We start from the raw sequence: 20,656 nt of genomic DNA, 5'->3' as shown, positions 1-20,656 counted from the left end.
CTTTGTGTGTGGATGTGCGTGTGGGTGTGTTACAGAGGAGTTAAAGAAGAAAGGCAGGTAAGTAACACAAAGGCCTCTGTGTGATTCCTGTTTGTTTGCAAATGTTCGGAAATGGCTTTCTGCTAAGGGGCTATCTAGAACTTACTGTGAGTTTCTCTTCCCTACATGGGGTGGTTGCTACAAGGCCTCTGGCAAAGTCCCTTCTTGCTGCTTCAGAACTGACCCCATCATTTTACTACTGTGTGACCTCGACCATTCTCACCTCTCTAAACATCATTTTAATTCTCTTAAATGCTAGCACCAAAAAAAAAAAAATTGTGTAGAAATTTAAAGAGTTCAATATTGTATTTCTGAAAAGCTGGAGATGGTACTAGTTTTATATCATCATGTAACAAATAAATACATTGTATTATATAGGGAAACTAAGTATATACATAAAATTTCAGTTTCAGTGTCATCAGGACAGGCAGCCTGCCTGCGGATTGCTGGGCACCTGGAAGAGCCGCAGGAGGACTTTCACTCCTGAGCCCAGGGGTGAGTCCATACTCCCTCTCCACTGACTATCCTGGGAGAGGCCACCCAGAACTCTCAGGGCACAGGTAGCAGTGCTCCTGGGAATAGACACTTCCAACCCAACGCCATACCCGGCCCAGTTGCATCATGGCTGGGCACTGCCATCAGATATCACAGCCTACCCAGAGATCCAAACACCTAGGAGCAACCAAAAGTCATTTTAAAAAGATAAGAAAGGACACTTTTTACTCATCAAAGGAAAAAAACCTATTCAAATGAACTCTCAATCCTGAACATCTTGCTGCAAATACAAGGGCACCCACATTCATAAAACAAACAAACAAAAAACCCTACTAAAGCTCAAAGCATATATTGCATGACACACAATAATAGTGGGAAACTTCAACCCCCCACTCTCATCAATGGACAGATCATGGAAGCAGAAACTGAACAGAGACATAGTGAAACTCATAGAAGTTATGAACCAAATGGATTTAACAGGTATCTATAGAATATTTTGTCCTAAAATAAAAGAATATACCTTCTTCTCAGCACCTCACTGTACCTTCTTCTCAGCACATCACTGTTACCCAAAATTAACCACATAGTCAGTAACAAAACAGGCCTCAACAGATACAAGAACATCGAAATAATCCCATGCATCCTATCAGATCACCATGGACTAAGGGTGGTCTTAAATAACAATAAAAACAACAAAAACCCCATGCACATGAAAGCTAAACAATGTTCTACTCAATGATAGCTTGGTCAAGGAAGACATAAATAAATAAAAAACTATTTAGCATTTAACAAAAATGAAAGCAAAACATACCCAAACTTATGTGATACAATGAAAGCAGTGCTAAGAGGAAAACTCAAAGTGCTGAGCACTTCAAAAACAAAACAAATAAACAAACAAACAAAAAAAAAACTGGAAAGAGCATACACTAACAGCTTTACAGCACACCTGAAAGCTCTAGAACAAAAGGAAGCAGATACATCCAAGAGGAGTAGAAGGCAGGAAATAATCAAACTCAGAACTAAAATCAACCAAATAGAAACAAAAAGAACTATACAAAAAAAAAAAAAAAAAAAAAAAAAAAAAAAAAAAAAAAAAAATCCAACAAGACCAAGAGCTGGTTCTTTGAGAAAATAAACATGATCCATAAACCCCTAGCCAAACTAACTAGAAAGTGCAGAAAGAGTATCCAAATTAACTTAATCAGAAATGAAAGGGGAATTATAACAACAGAAACTAGAAAATTCAATAAATCATCAGATCCTACTACAAAAGCCTATACTCAACAAAGTTAGAAAATCTAGAGGAAATGGACAATTTCCTAGACAGATACTAGGTACCAAAGTTAAATCAGAATCAGATAAACTATCTAAACAGCCCCATAAACCCTAAAGAAATAGAAGCAGTTATCAAAAGCCTCCCAACAAAAAAGCCCAGGACCAGATGGGTTTACTGCAGAATTCTAACAGACCTTCATAGAAGACCTGACACCAATACTGTCCAAACTATTCCACAAAATAGAAACAGAGGGAATACTACCCAACTCATTCTTTCAAGCCACAATTATGCTCATTCCTAAATCACAAAAGGACCATGCAAAGAAAGAGAACTTTAGACCAATATTCTTTGAACATTGATGCAAAAATACTCAATAAAATTCTTGCAAACTGAATCCAAGAACACATCAAAATTATCATCCATCATGATCAAGTAGGCTTCATCCCAGGGATGCAAGGATGGCTCAATATACAGAAATCCATCAATGTAATTCACTATATAAACAAGCTCAAAGGGGGGGGGGGGAAACGTGAACATCTCTTTAGATGGTGAGAAAGCCTTTGACAAAATTCAACACCCCTTCATGTTAAAAGTCTTGGAAAGGTCAGGGATTCAAGGCTCATATTTAAACAAAGTAAAACCAATATACAGCAAATCAGTAGCCAACATCAAACTAAATGGTGAGAAACTTGAAACAATCCCACTAAAATCAGGGACTAGACAAGGCTGCCCACTCTGTCCTTACCTATTCAATATAGTACTATAAATACTAGCCAAAGCAATCAGACAGGAAAAAAAAAGTTAAAGGGATACAAATTGGAAAGGAAGAAGTCAGAATATCATTATTTGCAGATTATATAATAGTATACTTAAGTGAGCCAAAAAACTCCACCACAGAAATTTTTGAGCTGATAAAAAATCGGCAAAGTGACTGGATATAAAATTAACTCAAACAAATCAGTAGCCTTCCTCTACTCAAAGACCTGAGAAAGAAATTAGAGAATCGACACACTTCACAATAGTCACAAAAACTATAAAATATCTTGGTGTGACCCTAACCAAGCAAGTGAAGAATCTGTATGATAAGAACTTCAAATCTCTGAGGAAGAAAATAGAAAAATACCTTAGAAGATGAAAAGATCTCCCATGCTCATGAATTAGAAGTATCAACATAATAAAAATGTCCATCTTGCCTAAAGCAATCTATAGATTCAATGCAATCCCCATCACAATTCCAATTCAATTCTTTATAGAGTTGGAAAGAACAATTTGCAATTTCATTTGGAATAACAAAAAATCCAGGATAGCAAAAACTATTTTCAACAATAAAAACACTTCTGGGGGAATCACCATCCCTGACCTCAAGCTGTATTACATATCAATTGTGATAAAATCTGCATGGTGTTTTTATAGAGACATGCAGGTAGATCAATGGAATAGAATTGAAGACCCAGAAATGAACCCACACATCTATAGTCACTTGATCTTTGACAAAGTAGCTAAAAACATTCAATGGAAAAGGATAGCCTATTCAACAAATGGTGCTGATTCAACTGGCAGTCAGCATGCAGAATAATGCAAATCTATCCTTTCTTATCTCCTTATACAAAGCTCAAGTCCAAGTGGATCAAAGACCTCCACATAAAACCAGGCACATGGAAACTAATAAACAGAAAGTGGAGAAGAGGTTAGAACACACAGGCACAAGGGAAATTTTCCTGAACAGAACAGCAGTGGCTTATGCTCTTATAACAAGAATCTACAAATGGGACCTCATGAAACTGCAAAATTTTTGTAAGGCAAAGAACACTGTCAAAAGGAAAAAACAGCAACCAACAGATTGGGAAAAGATCTTTACCAATTCTATATCTGATAGAGGGCTAGTATCCAATATATACAAAGAACTCAAGAAGTTAGACTCTAGAGAATCAAATAATCCTATTAAAAATGGGGTACAGAGCTAAACAAAGATTTCTCAACTGAGGAATATTGAATGGCTGAGAAGCACCTAAAGAAAAGCTAAAAATCATCAGGGAAATGCAAATCAAAACAACCCTCAGATTCCATCTTACACCAGTCAGGATGGCTAAGATCAAAAATTCAAATGACAGCAAATGCTGGCAAGGATGTGGAGAAAGGAACACTTCTCCACTCTTAGTGGGATTGTAAACTGGTACAACCACTCTGAAAATCAGTCTGATGGTTCCTCAGAAAATTGGACATAGTCCTACCTGAAGATCCAGCTATACCACTCCTGGGCATATACCCAAAAAAAGTTCAAACGTCTAACAAGGACACATGCTCCACCATGTTCATAGCAGCCTTATGTATAATAGCCAGAAGCTGGAAAGAACCCAGATGTCCTTCAACAGAGGAATAGATACAGAAATTGTGCTACATTTACACAATGGAGTACTACTCAGCTATCAAAAACAACAATTTCATGAAATTCCTAGGCAAATTCATGAAACTTGAAGCTATCATCCTGAGTGAGGTAACCCAATCACAAAAGAATACTCATGGTATGTACTCACTTGTAAGCGAATACTAGCCCCGGAAGCTCAGAATACCCGAGAAACAATTCACAGAACTTATGAAGTTCAAAGAGAAGTAAGACTAGAAAGTGGATGCCTCAGTCCTCCTTAGAAAAGAGAACAAAAAGCTCATGGGAGAAAATAAAGGGACAAATAGAGGAGCAGGGATTGGAGCAAAGATTATCTAGAGACTGCCTCACCTGGGGATCCATCCCACATGCAGCCACTAAACCTGAGCACTATTGCTGATGCAAAGTAGTGCTTACTGGTAGGAACCTGATATGGATGCCTCCTCACAGGCACCACGAGAGCCATACTGATACAGAGGGGGATGCTTGCAGCCCACCATCAGACTGAACACAGGGACCCCAATGAAGGAGCTAGAGAAAGAACTGAAGGAGCTGAAAGGTTCTGCAACCCCATGGAAAGAACAAAATGATCAACTAACCAAACCTACCACAGTTGCCAGGGACTAAAACATGAACCAATAAGTTCACACGGACACCCCCCTGACCCCAGGTGCATATGCAGCAGAGGATAGCATTTTCTGGCATCAATGGGAGAAGAGAGGCCTTTGGTTGAGCGAAGGCTTGTTTTCCCAGTGTAGGGGAACACCAAGGTGCTGAGGTGAGAGAGGGTGGTTGGGAGAGAGAGCACCTTTATAGAGGCAATGAAATGGGGAAGGGGGATGAAATTGTGGGAAAGGGGATAACATCTGAAATGTAAATGCAGAGACTATCTAATATTTTTTTTAAATTTCAGTTTCTAGTTGCATAATTTATATTTATAATAGGTTCTTTTCAATTTAAAATTATTTTATTTTGTTTTTTAATTGATCACTTCTTCATGACATAGTGACCTTTTGCCTATCTTGGTGTTTTTGTCTTGACCTCTATTTTTATCTGATATAAAAAGATCTACTTTAATTGAGTGTGCATGTGGCATTCATTGCATCACAGAGTCTGCATAGGTCCAAGCCACATGGGCTCCCAGTGCTGGGAGGGAAGTAGACATGGGCTCCCATCTTTAACCCAGAAGCTCTCTCCAACTGACAGCCATTCACAAGGGAAATCATTTTCTCATCCGGGATACAAACCACACTCAGGGCAGGCCTCAGCCATGCCCAGCAGAGGATGCTAACACAACAGAATTTCTGTGGTATTTTTGGGTACATTTTTCTCTCATGTCACTTTGGATACTTTTAATCTTACTCCTTTTTTCTTCTAGTATATTCTGGTCTTTGTTTTGTATGAATGGGCACATGTATGTGTTTGTATGTGTACATATGTGTACATGTGTGTATGTAGGTGTCAGTGTATATATTGTGTGTATGTCAATGTGTATATGTGTGTATATGTGTGTAATGTGTATGTGTGCATGTGTATGTGTGTGTAAGAGTGTACATAGGTATTTGTGTGTATGTGTATGAGTGTGCATATGTATGTATGTGTATGTGTGTAGGTATCTGTGTGTATATGTGTGTGTATGTGTGTGTAGGTGTCTGTGTGTATATGTGTGCCTATGTGTGCGTAGATTTCTGTGTGTATATGTGTGTATGTGTGTATATGTATGGATATGTGTGTGTAGGTGTCTATGTGTATAAGTGTGCATGTACATGTGTATGTATGTGTGCAGGTGTCTGTGTGTATATGTGTGTATGTGTGTATATGTGTATATGTGTGCAGGTGTCTGTATGTATATGTGTGCATGTGTACATGTGTGTATGTGTGCAGGTGTCTGTGTGTATATGTGTGTATGTGTGTATATGTGTGTATGTGTCTCTTATACTTTTTAAAACTTCTCATCTGATTGTTTTGTCATTTGGTTTTTATACAGTTTGTTTGGGGTGGTTTTTGGGGTTTTTTTTGTTTTGTTTTTTGGTTCGGTTTGGGTCTTAGGGGGTTGTTTGCTTGTTTGGTCTGTTTGTTTTCTAAAGTGAGAGAGAGAGAGAGAAAGAAGGTAAATGCAAGCAGGTGAATGGGTGGGGAGGTGGGGAGGATTTGGGAGGGGATGAGGGAGAGAAAATTGTGATCAGAATATATTACATGAGAAAATGTATTTTCAAGTAAAGATAAAAAGGAAGCAGACTTAAAGAAGGCTCATGGGAAGTCGGTGGGGCTGTAGGTGTCTCTGGTAATCAGGAGGACGGTGCTTCAGGCTTGGCCTTGGGGATATAGAAGGAAGGAGGGAGAGAGGGACAACATACTGTCTGGGAAAACTTCTCACTCAGAGACTTGAAGCTGTTTCTCTACAGTCTGTTGCTGGAAGAAACAAACTGCCCATGGAAGGTAGAGAGCCCTGTTCTCTATGCTCTATAGAGACAGCATATGTGATGGGAATCTGTTTTCATCATAAAATATCATAAAGATTCGGGGAGGTGATGCAAACCAACAAATGATTTAGAAACATTTGAATATTAAAATATTTAGCAAATTGACGGATGAAAAGCAAATGCCTTTATTTGTGTACTCATTCTGCATACGTGTTCGTGTGCACATGGATGGGCAGCTGCATATGCCTGTGTGTGAGCATGTATGTATACAGAGGGAAAGAACAATTCCAGACTATTCCTCAGGCTAGTCCTGCCGTCTTTGGAGACAGCAACAGGGTTTCTCACTAGCCTGTAGTTGGCGACTAAGCCAGGCCAGTGAGGTCCAGAGATCTGCCTGTGTCCGGGTGTCACTGTATTCTAGGAATGTGCTTCAATGCCTGCTCTTTGTGGGTGTGTTTTCAGGATTGAACACACATGCCTGTGCTTGCAAGGCAAATCCTTTACCATCTGGGCCATCTCCCTGGCCTTTTGTGTTTAAAATTCTAGTTACTTTACTACCATTCCAATTCAGTAAACCAACCTGTAAGGTCATCAGAATATCAAACACCCAGAAAAATGCACAGTGTTTCTCAAAATGTAGGGACATATTTAAGAAAACTCCTCAGCACTGGTGAATATTCCATTCCATAATTTTTTTTCCATTCGCACTTTATACCCAGAACTAGACATGTTTTTGTGAGAAGTGAGAAATAATGTTGAATACAGACTGTTACATAAGTTTCCAGTCAGAACAATTTAATGTTTTATTAATATTAAATAAATTATGCACATTTTAATATTACTGGGCAGGAAAACCTACAGATATTGAAGTAAGAATGCACTGGCTGGTTTTATGTGTCAACTTGACACAAGCTGGAATTACCACATGGAAAGGAGCCTTCCTTGAGAAAATGTCTCCATGAGATCCAACTGTAAGGCATTTTCTCAATTAGCGATTAAAGAAGGAGGGCCCAGCCCATTGAGGGTGGTGCCATCCCTGGGCTGGTAGACCTGGGTTCTATAAGAAAGCAAGCTGAGCAAACCAGGAGAAGCAAGCCAGTAAGTGACATCCCTCCATGGCCTCTGCATCAGTTCCTGCTTCTTGACCTGCTTGAGTTCCTGTCCTTACTTCCTTTCCTCCCCAACTTGCTTCTTAGTCATGATGTTTGTGGAGGAATAGACACCCTGACTCAGACAAGGAGGGTCTCAATTAATGTATACAACAGTTTGGTATTACTTCCAGCAAGTTTTAGAGCTATTTCAATTGCATTAGCATATCTCCATGTTGCTTTTCTGGGGAAGTCCTTGCATCCTTGTGGCTGCTCTTTGAGGTTCAAAGACCTGTGGTCTGTGTGAAGACCACTCTCGGTAAAGCCACACTTTCCTACAGTCTACACTCTCTTCATTAGATTTTAACCTCTATGATCACATGGATCAAAGACTAGTTTTATGCATCCTTTCATATGTACACGTATCCTGTATGTTCAGACTTTCATATGATTTCATTTCAAGTCTAAATGTTTTTTTGTAAAAAGAAAATGAAGATAAAGGAAAGGCCCCAAAAGAATAATTTAAAAAAAAAAACCATATCATCAAAGAAGTGGTTGTTGCTGTTTTGCTGAAGGGCCAACTTAGGCTGAAAAGGGTTATTCCAATTATGTTCACTGTTGAGTCTCAGCTGTCAAGACGCAAGGGAAAGTCTGAGAAGCAGGCGAAGAGATATACAGCCCACAGGACATCCTTAGTTTGTGGGCCTGAGTGACCTATGACAGCCATGCCCCATGCTGAGGAAGAATCCGGGTTTTTTTGTCTCTACCAGCAAGTGAGCCCCAAAGACAAATGGCCACTCCATTCAGAGCAGTGATGGAAAGGTACCTTATCCCAAAGGCAAATCACAAAGAATAATTCTTATTTGTAAGATCAGAGCGCTGACGTATGAATATGAATTATAACATTGTTCACAGCCACACTGGTTATGTAACTGGTCCTCAAACTACAAATACCAACTTGACATAAAGCAAAGTTCTCAAATTACATGTGAAATGTAACTGTGGACAAAGGCATATGCCTTCCAAAATGAATTATGGACCAAAGGGTGCCACAGGGTTGCCTCAAACTCCAAACCAGCACTATCCAATAAAAAGGACAAAGCCCTCATCAAACTAGTCAAGCAATTTTAAAATGTGTTAATATCAGCATTAGAAAAGAATAGTAGGGATCAGGTAAGATTTATTTTATCAACATCTGTTTTATCCCAATACATTAAAAAATTTGCCACTAATACATAATCACTATGAGGTCATTACTGGCTCATTTTACATGTTTTTTTTCTCTCAAAGAGTGCTGTGCATTGTATGCGTTCAGCACTTGTAATTCAACCTATTTCAAGTGCTGAGAAACAACATATGGCTCACAGGTCTTTATTATTGAAGTGCTAGAAGACATTTGCACTTCGTGTTAATGCTTGAACTCAGCAAAAATCATACTAATGTCCAGCAGAATGCATAAATGACCATTTCCTATTAACTTCTTCTTGAGCCATACTTTTTAAAAATATAACCCTTTTGATGTTGAAATAAGATCACAATCTTTCTTGTAAAGTAAAAGAGTTGCTTAATAGAATTTTTGAAATAAAATGGCTAATAGAGTCAGCTGCCATAATTCTTGTACTAGAATCCAAAACCTCATATCCAATAATCATTCTGCACTGCCATCGAAGATGTCAGTTGGGGTTCACCATAATCTGCACTGGCCTTCACAAGACATTCTGCATTTGTCATAGTACATTCTCCTTGTGAAGTTTACTTTCTACATTTCAGAAGAACAAAATGTATCTAGAGAGTGAACTTCTGGTCACTGAAGAAATTCACCTGCTTTCGTAATTCTCATGCATACATAGCTCTCTAGGAAACATAGTTGGAAAAGCAATGCCTAATGTTTATGTGAGCATTTTTGAGTGTGTGTGGATACAGGGGGCATCACAGGTGCCCAGAGTCCCCTTCAAATAACATTCCACCTTTGGTTTTGAGTCAGGGTCTTTCGCTAACCCTGGGGCCCCTTGATTGGCTAGGTTGGCTGGCAGGTGGTCTGCCCAGAACTGAACTTACAGATGTGAGCTTCTGCACTTGGCTTTCACATGTGTGCCGGGGTCTTGAACTCAGGTCCTCCTTCTTGTTCAGTAAACATTTTACACTAAACACTGAGCAATCTCCCTGGCTATCCACGTACCTATTTATAAACCATCTTATCATCTCAAACTCAAGACCAGGAAGTCCTCTTAAAGTCACCTGCCATCCATTACTTGGAATAATAATCATTGCTTCTAAGGATGGATATTCACACGTGGCAGAAGCTCTCTGACCCTGTCTTATATGAGTTTACAGACTGAAGCTTAGAATGGGAGGGACACTAAGTAGTAGGGAACAGGCTTGAATGTTGTGGATCCTAAATAGCTGTAGACAGAAGATGGGAAATGGTTTGCAAACAGTAACTTAATTTGCTATTTATGTTTTTGCTGTTGGTTGGTTTGTTGGTTGGTTGTTTGCTAGGTTTTCATTTAGAGTCTGGTGGTCTCTGTTATTTGAGGAAAATAGCATTCCTATTTTGGCTTATAGGAAAGAGTGATTTATGAAGCAAGGGGCTATTGAGAGATTAATGAGAAGTCCTTGTGGTGGACAGTCAGAGTGCTGGTGGGATTATAGACGTCTTCACCTCATCATGTCAAGCAACCCACTTACCCACATTTCTGCTTCTGTCTTTACTCTGCTGGTAAAATCGTTACGAGTTTAAAAGGAGAGAAAACAGAACGGGTGCAGCCTCAGCCAAAGGTACAAGGATACAGTCCCTTCCGGGAAAGAGGATTTTGTGGCGAACCATTTCTCCCATGATGCATCCCACAGACCATATATCCACTAGAACAGGAAAGAGGGCATGAAGACAGAGGAGGAAAGTAAGGTTAAGTGACTCTGATGATTAGGAAATAACTTTCACATTCCACCTGAAGTGGCCCAATGTGAGTTAAGAATCACACTGTGCTATTTCGAAGGCTCTACAATGAGAGCTCTCTCACGTGTTAAAGAGAGTACTGTGTGGTTGCCCAAATGACAGCTTTATTGACATGAGCTGGCGACATCATGGACAAGAAAGAGGTTCAACTGAACCAACAGTATATCCAGGCAGGTATCAGCTAACGGTCTTGGAAAGGGTTCTAAAACACTTGCTGGACTCTTCTCTGTAGGGTGAATAGGTTCACTTTCTATTTTATTCAGTTATGTGCAGTGGGGATATAAGAGCACATCTGTCCCAAATAAGAGCCCACTCAACCAAGTCCAAGACAGCAGGAGACGGCTGGTGAGCTTTGCAGGTGAGAAACCATAGTCTTTTCACCAACAATGTATCCTTTAAGATAAACATCAACTTTAATTTCGATCTGAAATATTTTGAGGAAAAAAATAGTCATTTAGCATGTGCACAGAGAAATCGTGTGGATGTGGAAATGCACCAAAGGTGTTAAAGCTTAGGTGTGTGCGTTCATTTCCCAACTCTCCTCCTATCTGTTTAACTACCTCATCTCTTCCCAACCTCATCTCTCTTGGTTTCACATTTATTAGTGACACGGGGGTTTTGAAACAAAAACATTAGGCGGAGTTGCTCCAAGGGGTGGGAGGCAGGGTGAGGTGCACAGGGGGGACATGCCTGAGGCAAGAACAAGCTGTTTTTTTCTGCATGATAACCACCTTCAGCTGAGAGGGAAGCCAGCACTGGGGGGAGGGGGCTGGGACTCTCCTCCATGCAGAGAGAGGCTAAGAGAGGATGGCTTTTTTGGTTTGGCTTTTGTTGTTGCTGTAGTTACCTGTGCCCTTTCAAATAAGGAAGGGTAACCTAAGTGTACCTTCTGTCTGTGTGACAACGTCCTAAGAACACAGACCAGGCACACTTAGACCTTCAGGTTCTGTACATCTTGAACTCCCTTACCTTTACTGACACGGGGTGATCATACCAATGGGTATTTGCTAAATGAAATCAAGGAAATAGCATCTCCCAAACCTCAAACATTTATCAGTTCATTGGGTTGGGATATTCAGAATCGTCCCCTTGAAATGGACAATAGATTATTAGTATCCACAGGCCTCCACTCTTGACTTTTCTCTAACTAACCCTCCTTGGCATTTAGTTGGAATGAGGACTCCATTAACATCTAAGTCAGAGGTAACACAGCTCTGAAGGTGGCCATTCAAGTGAGCCAGGCCTGCTGGGCACTGACTTTCTTCATGATTCATACAAAGGCATCAGCTGCCCTCTAGACTAGAAGAACTCAAGTAACAACTTTGAACCTCAGTGGCAAGGAGATTCTCATAAATGTACTCTTTAATAACTACACTCAAACCCACAACAGTAACACTTTTAATAAAATGTATGAAAATAGATTGCCAGGAATTAAGAACATAAAATATAAAAACTGGTATTCAGGGCACATATACAAACCAAACAAAGCTAATATAAATTCTAAGTACATTAAATATGGCTTTCAACATGGCTCTCTGTAATAGACATTCCAGACAAAATGATAGATTGCAAGGCTTACTAAGAAGTACTTTATAAACCCTCTAATTTTAATCAATCAAAATTCAATTTGAATTTCAGATGTTTTTCTATATCTTTCTTTCAACATTTTCTCATTGAAAGATTTTCTTGTGAAAGACATAATGTAAAATGTATTTTTTTTTCCTTTATATAGTCTCCAGAATAGATTTCCTAGATAGTTGCTACATGGACTATTACTTACAGAGCACTTGCTATAGGAACAAGAAGCATATAGTCTGAATAGTCTGAAAGACACTAACTCGACTAATCATTTAGTGTTGGGGAAGAACGTTGTTCCAAAATTCTGTAATTTCTTTGCTCATCTTTCCTGAGGACCATAGCATCATCAACCTAAGGTACTACAGAGAAGCCAGATGTTGAATTAAAGCCTCCATCTCACGTTTCTACAATTTATCTGGGCTACATGGCAATTCAGTTAGCAGTGAGTCTCCCTGTCTGACATAATCACACCCTATTTAAAACTCTTTTTAGGCAGGGCATTTTAGAGTTCCTATAGCCCTGCCTGCTTCTCATAAACACCCTTCACAGTCTTCAAGCCTGATCCCTCCTGGTGGTAAAGACTGAACACTGGAGGCTGTTTTTTCCTACCGTTCTCCTTGTAGCCCATGCCCAGGATGACCTCAGGGGCTCTGTAATATCGCGTCACCACATACGGAGTCATCATGAAGCTTGTGCCCGCTGTCCTGGCCAGCCCGAAGTCCAGGATTTTCAGTGTGCAATCAGACTTGACTACAATGTTACTGGGTTTTAAGTCCTGACAACAGAAACAGAGGAAGAAAGTGAGCTGATTTTCTACTGGAACCAGGATTTCTTTCTAACAGGGCAGCTTTGCAACACAATGGCTTACCTGCAGGGCCCTGTGTAAAGCGCAAGATTACTGTGACAAGTTTATGATTAGTTTTCAATTTCTACAAAAGCTCTTAAACAATATCTTAAGTTCAGAATGGAATTGTATTGTTACTCTTTTACAATTTAGGCTCACATTGGAAAGAAGTCTTGGGGAAAATAACATGTCATTTGTTACCGTTATCACTTCTTGGGGTTTCCTTTAGGACTACATAAACCATGTGCATCATTTCTAGGTCTGACAGGGGAGCAGATCAGGCCAACTGCCTTTATGTGGCCAGAAAGAAAGTATGGAAATGAGCTGTCTTCAGTTACTCATCTGACTTCCAGTCATCAAAGGACTTCAAGAAGTTAACTCTCAGTAAGCAAAGATCCAAGTTCAAATTCTACCAGAGGAAAGTCAGAAGACCCCTCCTCACATCACTCAACTGGGAGACAATGCTACGAAATGATCAAGTGCCTGGAATTTGATCAACCCCCCTTGAGAAAAGAATCCAAAGCTGTTCTGTCTGTCCTCAGCAGTCAGAACACTGTAAGTCCAGGGTAAGAGCTCTTACCCTGTGGATGATTCCAGCAGAGTGGAGATGCTTGATGCCACACAGCATCTGGTACAGCAAGTAAGACATCCGCTCGTGGTCCAGCTCCATCTGAATCACCTGACACAAGTTGGCGTCCATCAGTTCCATCACTAAGTAACTAGAAGGTAAATCCGGAATGTTATGGCGAACAGAGGGTCTAGAGTGGCCATTCTCAACATGGCATCGAGCAACCCTTTCACGGGGGTCGCCTAAGACTATCAGAAAGTGCAGAGATTTACATTACAACTCACAACAGCAGCACAGGCACAGTTAGGAAGCAGCAAAGGAACCAATGTCACTGTTCTATATCACCACAGCTTGAGGAGCTGTATTAAAAGGCCAGGGCAATCCAAAGGTTAACAAGCACCGCTCTCGAATGACCTTCAATCACTACAGGGAATCCTATACTTCATCTAAAGTTGGTTGAACTTTCAAGCTCTGTGACTGTTAGAGTCAGAATATGGAAACTGTCCACGTGTATCCTGATTGACAGCTGCAGTGACTCCACAGAGTGAAAATCTCAGCCTTCTTCATTATCATTAGTATGTGGCTTGTACCCATCTGTTTCCTAACCTTTACTAAGCACATTTTCCTCTTTGATTTCTTAACTCTTTCCTAAGTGTTATGATTAGAAATGAGAAAGGGACTCAGGACGGCCACCTCTAGAAGTGTGCTGCAGCTGTGTGGACTAAGCAACTGTGCCCTAGAATGACTGCCCCCAGGGATATGTTTGTCACTGTCATTCTAAACAGATTAATTTGGCACAAAATTAAAGGCATCACAAAGGCAGATCAAAATAACAAAGAAAACTGCAGCCTGCCTTTTATTGAACGTGAATTCAGCCATCCTAGAAATCTCACGAAATTGATGAGCAAATATTCAATAAGGCTTTTTAAATTTCCTTGTTCTACGGGGAATGGGGAACAAAAGGCACATGGACCAGGAGTGTGCACTGAAGATGCTTCAGAAGGCCACACCCACCAGAGTAGCATCTTCTCTACATATTGTTGCCTCGGGCTCTGGGTCCTATCCTTTTGGTCCCTTTGATCTTGACAGGGAATTGTATCCAGATTTTTATTGCTATTTCTTATTTTAGTCATTTCCTCTGGAGTTGTCTAAGTGAATTTGGGGCTCCTCTTCCTTCATTATGTTTGTTCATTTGTTACTTACACATCTTGGAACTCCTCCAGTGTTTTCTGGGGTGTAAAAACATTTAATAAGCTAATAATCTGGAAGAGAGAGCAGGAAAGGGACAAAGAAAAGGAAAGATAACAGAAAGTTAATTATTTTTGAAGTATACTTGTATTTATTCTTACTGTAAGACACTCAATAAAGCCACAGTAGGAACAGAAGAGGTTGGGGATATCTCTGGACTGCTTCAGAGAACAGATGCCTGAGGTGAGAGGGCACATAAAACCTGTCTTCATGTTCCTAATGAAGCCATAATATCAATTCTGAGGCAGAGCAAAACTAGAGAAGACCCACCAATGGCACCGCTTCCTGTGACTCTGTGATTACACCCGATCTGCAAGGTCGTCACTTCACAGAGTGGCAATGACACTGGAGAGAAAGACAAGGGATTCCCCCAAACTATCACAAGGCGTCCCTGTCCCCCCCACATGTAAAAGTCACACTATAAGTCATGCTTTGCTTCTGGGATCGAAACTTTCTTTTATTTCTATATGCCAATCAAAGACTGCTCCTACCAATGCCCAGTCTGTACTGGGGGTGGGGGTGGGGTCGGGTGAACTGTGGGCAATAAAGACAAAAAAATCCGAAAAAAGCAGGTTGAAAATTTGGCTAGATTCAGTTCTAGCTGTTCAGTTGAGTGACTTTCGAGGAATTAGATGAAAATGTAAGTCAGCCTAAGAAACGACATTTGGCACAATTCCATGTAAATTATATGTATAAAGAATCCCGCCTGTCTTTCCATTTAAATTTATGGATTAATGAGTGAGTGGAAAATAAAAATATAAACAAGGGAACAGTCTACTTAAAATATAGACATGAATGGAAATCTGCTTTACCAAAACTTAGTTTGAGATCCAAATTACTTCAGGGCACAAACAAATTCAATGACTTTTGATAAAATTCTTAAGTGGCACTCGAATACATAATGCACTTAAAACAGTACAATTGTAAAGAACTAAAGAATGAGTCATTTCTATAAATTTTTCATTGTTGTTTGGATAAATTATGTTATAAAAGGCACAAGGCATCCAGTGTTTGTGGTAAACTTGTCTGTTATTCTGAGTGTACGGCAACAGGTCAAGTGAGATGATGTGTGTATATGCAGTGCATTCATCACGTGATCGTATAGGTGACGAATTTCCCTCGAATCAAATACATTTCATAAAGTAACCTTTTATTTCAGAGCTTTTCTGTTTTTAGAAAAATTTGACTATGCATAGGGAACACAGTTGCACACACACAAACACGCACACACCACCTAAAGATTGAATAAAGCAGTCTTCCAGCATCTTGTGGCATTTAAATTTGTCTCAAGCAACATTACAGGCTGCTTTCAATATCGTTTTTCCATGATATGGGGCTGTGGAGCCATGGGAAACAGGCCTGGAACAAGAGTGGGGTCAAGGGGTGTCCTAACCCCAGAATTCTCATCCTGAGATCAGCAGGAATAGCATTGCTCTCCCATCCACCCTGGGCCTGCATTTCCTGGTATACATAACCCTTTGCCCTGCTGGAGGAGACCTCATATCTGATATGAGTACTCAGATTAAACTTCCTTACTCCTTATAAGGTGATGTTCAGCAGCACCAGGAATTCCTCCGAATGCAAATGAGGCATCCTCAGCACCCTGGCCCCAGCCAACCTCCCCACAATAGCCCCTACTCATCCCCCAAAGGTTTAAATAGCCTTTATTGCCCCATTAAACTGAGCTGTCTCACTGAAGCTTCCTCCCAAGAGTCTGTTCTCCCCACACCCACTCTCACTGTCACCTACTCTCTCTTAGCCCCCTGCCTTCTACCCTGCCCCCAAACCCACTCCTCCCACCCCACCCACCTCCCACTTCCCTCCACCCCTACTTCCCCTCTCAGGATCCACCAGCTATGATCTCCGGATTATCACACCGCTCCAAGTGGGGAAGTGGAGTTGATCAGTACCGTGGTCCATTCCTTCTCCTGGGTTCTTATTTCTCATTTTCCTAGGCACTTATTTTATAACTTTTCCAGATTTCTCTCTTCTATTTCACTTCACTTCTTACCTCGTGCATTTCAACTCTTCCTGATAATCCATTTAAAGACTTATTTATTTTATTGTGTGTGTATGTGTGTGTGTTGCTTGAGTGTATGTGTACACTGCCTGCAGAAGCCGAAGGCCTTGGACTCCTTGGAATTTGATGGCCGTGAGTAACCATGTAGGTGCTGAGAACTTAACCCATTGTCTGCAGATCTCCATGTTCTTTTCCACTGAGTCATCTCTCCACCTCCCCAAAAGCCCCAGCTAAAAGCTCATGTGTTGCTGTTGCAGTGCTGAACCCACGAGGCAAGTGCCCTACAAACAGCTCAGTTCCAGATGAGATCACAGACATTTCCACTTCCGAATAGCGTTTCCCAGCAGGATCTGATTCAGTCGTTCTGTTCCAAAGTCTTGGGAGGCACAGCCATGAGTCAGCATTTGTCACCTGCCTTCACAACAGCCATCACTTCCTGGAATTGTTTATTTTTTTTTTCTCTAAATGGATTTTCCTATTATTAGACCAACAGTGTTAACTGACTTGGACCCTGGGAGCTCTCAGAGACTGGGCCACCAACCAAAAAGTATCCATGGGCAGGTCCAAGGCGCCTTGCACAATTGTAGCAGAGGCCTGCCTTCTCTGGCCTCAGTGGGAAAGGATGTGCTTAATCCTGTGGAGATATGATGCCCCAGGGTGGGGGAAATAACTGGAGGTAGGGAGCAACACCCTCTCAGAGGTAAAGGGGATGGGGGATGGGGAAAAACTCTCTAATAGGGGACCAGGGGGTGTAACATTTGAGATGTAAATAAATAAAATAATCAATAATTTTTAGAAAAGAATTTTAATGGGATCAGTTCATTGTCTTTCTTCCCTTTCCAAAGACTGACAGAACTCCCTGTTTAAATAGCCCTTCCCTTTGTTTTGAGTATTGATGAAGAATTTCAGCTGGTTATAGGTGAGTTTTGTCTTTGTTAAAAATTGAGTAGGGCTGGAGAGATGGCTCAGCAGTTAAGAGCACTGGCTGCTCTTCCAGAGGTCCTGAGTTAAGTTCCCAGCACCTACATGGCAGCTCACAACCATCTGTGATGGAATCTGGCGCCCTCTCCTGGCTTACAAGTGTCCATACCAGCGGAACACTGTATACATAATAAATAAACCTTAAAAAAAAAACTTTGAATAAGCTTATATGCATATATTCAAATGTGCAAACATAAAAGAAGGATAGAGTGGAGGATAGAGTGTGTTTGATATCTATAAATTGTCATAGAAATTTGGAACTCTGTTTTTCTTAAAGAACAGTTCCCATGAATCCCAGGATACAGGATACGCAGGGATATCACAATAGACATCAGAGCAAGGTCTCGAGTATTTTCTGCTTCTATAAGGCAATGCTGAGGGTGGAGTAACTTTATAACGAGGATATTTAGTCACTGTCCTGGGAGTTCCAGGGCATGGTGCCAGCATTAGCTCTGTTCTGGAGATGTCTGAGAGGGAAGATCATACCTCCAAGCAGGATGTGGGACAAGCAATTGGGCTCACTTTTACAAGACATTCTCATGAAATCCCAGACCTCCCATGAGAGCTACGCTCATGCCTTCTAAACACATGTCTCCAGATATTCAAAGCAACTCGTCTTAGATCCCTCTTCTGAAAGGACAGGCCACCTCTCCCATTACAGCACTGGAGTCGAACCTTCTAACATATGAGCCTTTGGGAAACACAGTTGAAAACCTACCCAAACTACATCAGGGAGAACACCTCTCTCAAGTTGGCCAAGCTGCTGGGAATTTCTCCACAAGATCCTTCCAGAACTCCACGGGCTCTGGAAAGAGGCTAAGTGGGTAGAAGTTCATGTACTGCAAACGTTCTTCCCATTCTCCTGCTTCTTCTCCTGGATTCATCAGCGTTCTCCCTAACATCCGAATCCCCACCCCCACCACGGTGTCACAAACTGAGGGACCTGTTGCTTCTTTACAGTGTGACTCATAAGAGTCTTTTCTCCATCACATCTAGATTTCTTTCCAGAAGTCACATAGGAGTAGGGCAACAGAAGAAGCACATCGCTGCTTCATCACAGATGCTTTTCAGCCAAGCATACATTTGCTACTTTACTGCCCTGGTAGACAGCTTGCCACATGATAAGATCTCCCTTAAATATATTGATAATTTCATACAGCCTAGGTTTGTTTATACTTTCGGACTTAGTGGGAAGATGTGATCGCTGTTACTTTTAGGTTTGTTCATAAACGTATAATTTTATCGTGTATTTGTGTGGAAGAAAAATGTGCCTAATAAACTTGTAATCATTTTCAGAATTGTCATCCTAAGGTTAAAGAATTTTCTTTGCTTTCTCTTCACTAAGAAGACGCAGGGCACACGGACCGAGGTCCTTGCCTGACATTCAGAAAGACTGGCCTCTGAAGCCAGGTGCACTGAGCAAAGGCTCTGAGGGTCCCCCTCGGAGTCTCCCCCTCCCAAAGCAAGAAGCTCACACAGCAGGGAGGGGCCCTCAACAGCTGAAGCTTCAGTCAGACTCTAACTGAAGCACACAGGAGACACTGCAGTGACTACAAATCTTCTCTCATTTATTATGAGCTTAAAACTTAAGGACATGTTTTGTCCTCATGAAGCTTTTTTGGGTGCTTAGTTTGTCTGGGGGGGGCTTCAGTTTGATTGGGAAGCATGAGGCTCCTGGGTTAATTTTGAGCATGATAATCAAATAAGGCTAATTTCATAACAGGGACCTATCAGTCACTCATCTCCTCGATGCCATATGGCTTTGGGATAATTTTTAAAGCAGGAAGCTACCACAGGGACAATAAAACCAAATGCAGCATATGAATGAAACCAACCAACTTAGGAGCCAGGACTGGCAAAGCAAGCCGTCGGCCAGCAGCGGCAGTTGCTGCCTTCCTCTGGCCTCACGACCTCCAACACAGAAACTCACGTTTTTATGGTTCACACACTTCATGAGGACCAGCTCCCGGTAAGCCCTCTTGGCATGAGTTTGGTTCTGGAAGGGTCTGCTGAGCTTCTTAATGGCCACATTTCTGTCGAGGACAGCATCGTACGCAGCACTGTCAAAATTCAAAAGGAGTCTGACTTCAGAACACAGGGAAGAGAGCTCTCCAGATCACGCCTGGATGCGTTTAGGTTACATGTAAATAAAGTTACAAAGGAAAGGTATGCATGGCTGGAAGAAGATGGGATGGGGAGGAGAAAGGACAACAGGATGGAGAAGGAGAAGGAAATGGGGTGAGACATTGCCAGGGTTCAGCTTCAAAGGGCACCACTGAGCTGGAGATTGGATTAGGAAAGCCAAGTGCTCAAACTTTCCATGGGGCCCATGACCCATGGTAAGTCATTCCATCTATCTGAGCTTGAATTTCTCATCTGTCAATAGAATATGTAGGTAGTCTCTCTCTGAGTTAGGCTGCAGGTTCTTGGGTTAGTTCACATGGGCATCTGCTCTTTCCCTAGTGAAAAGATCCAGTTTTTATAGTCGGATGGTAAGAGCCAAGATAGCATTGAGTCATGAGAGTGCAACAAGGCTCGGGATGAGCGACATCATTGGAAGATGCTCCTGTACCACACATAACTGCCGTTAAGTACCAAGGGAGGACTAAATACTACTAAGAGGTGCAGCCATCGAGCCAGCTAACAACAAATTATCAGGCTTTTAACACACGATCTAAAGTCATATATTCCTCACATAGTCAAGGGAGAACGTGACAGGGCCTTTGCTTCTGTGTCTCATGATATATCCCTAAAATG

The 20,656-nt window shown here is 41.2% G+C and overlaps 1 protein-coding gene across 2 annotated transcripts in view; it reads right to left on the bottom strand.

Annotated features, from left to right (window-relative positions):
- Nucleotides 1-20,656, bottom strand: part of MAPK10 (mitogen-activated protein kinase 10) — a 139,597-nt gene that overhangs the window by 59,323 nt on the left and 59,618 nt on the right. Inside the window, exons 3-7 of one of the 2 annotated variants that reach the window (XM_080925377.1) lie at nucleotides 19,830-19,959; nucleotides 14,854-14,912; nucleotides 13,663-13,801; nucleotides 12,848-13,013; nucleotides 10,495-10,566 (exon numbers count right to left, since the gene is read on the bottom strand). In XM_080925377.1, the coding sequence (XP_080781503.1) occupies nucleotides 10,495-10,566; nucleotides 12,848-13,013; nucleotides 13,663-13,801; nucleotides 14,854-14,912; nucleotides 19,830-19,959 (566 nt within the window). The remainder of the gene's footprint in view (nucleotides 1-10,494; nucleotides 10,567-12,847; nucleotides 13,014-13,662; nucleotides 13,802-14,853; nucleotides 14,913-19,829; nucleotides 19,960-20,656) is intronic. The other variant, XM_080925378.1, reaches the window with a different exon arrangement.

Source organism: Micromys minutus (assembly GCF_963924665.1).
Source record: "Micromys minutus genome assembly, chromosome: 11".
Taxonomy (NCBI): Eukaryota; Metazoa; Chordata; class Mammalia; order Rodentia; family Muridae; genus Micromys; species Micromys minutus.
The sequence above is the reverse complement of the archived record's forward strand: the minus strand, read 5'-3'. Positions and strand labels throughout refer to the sequence as shown.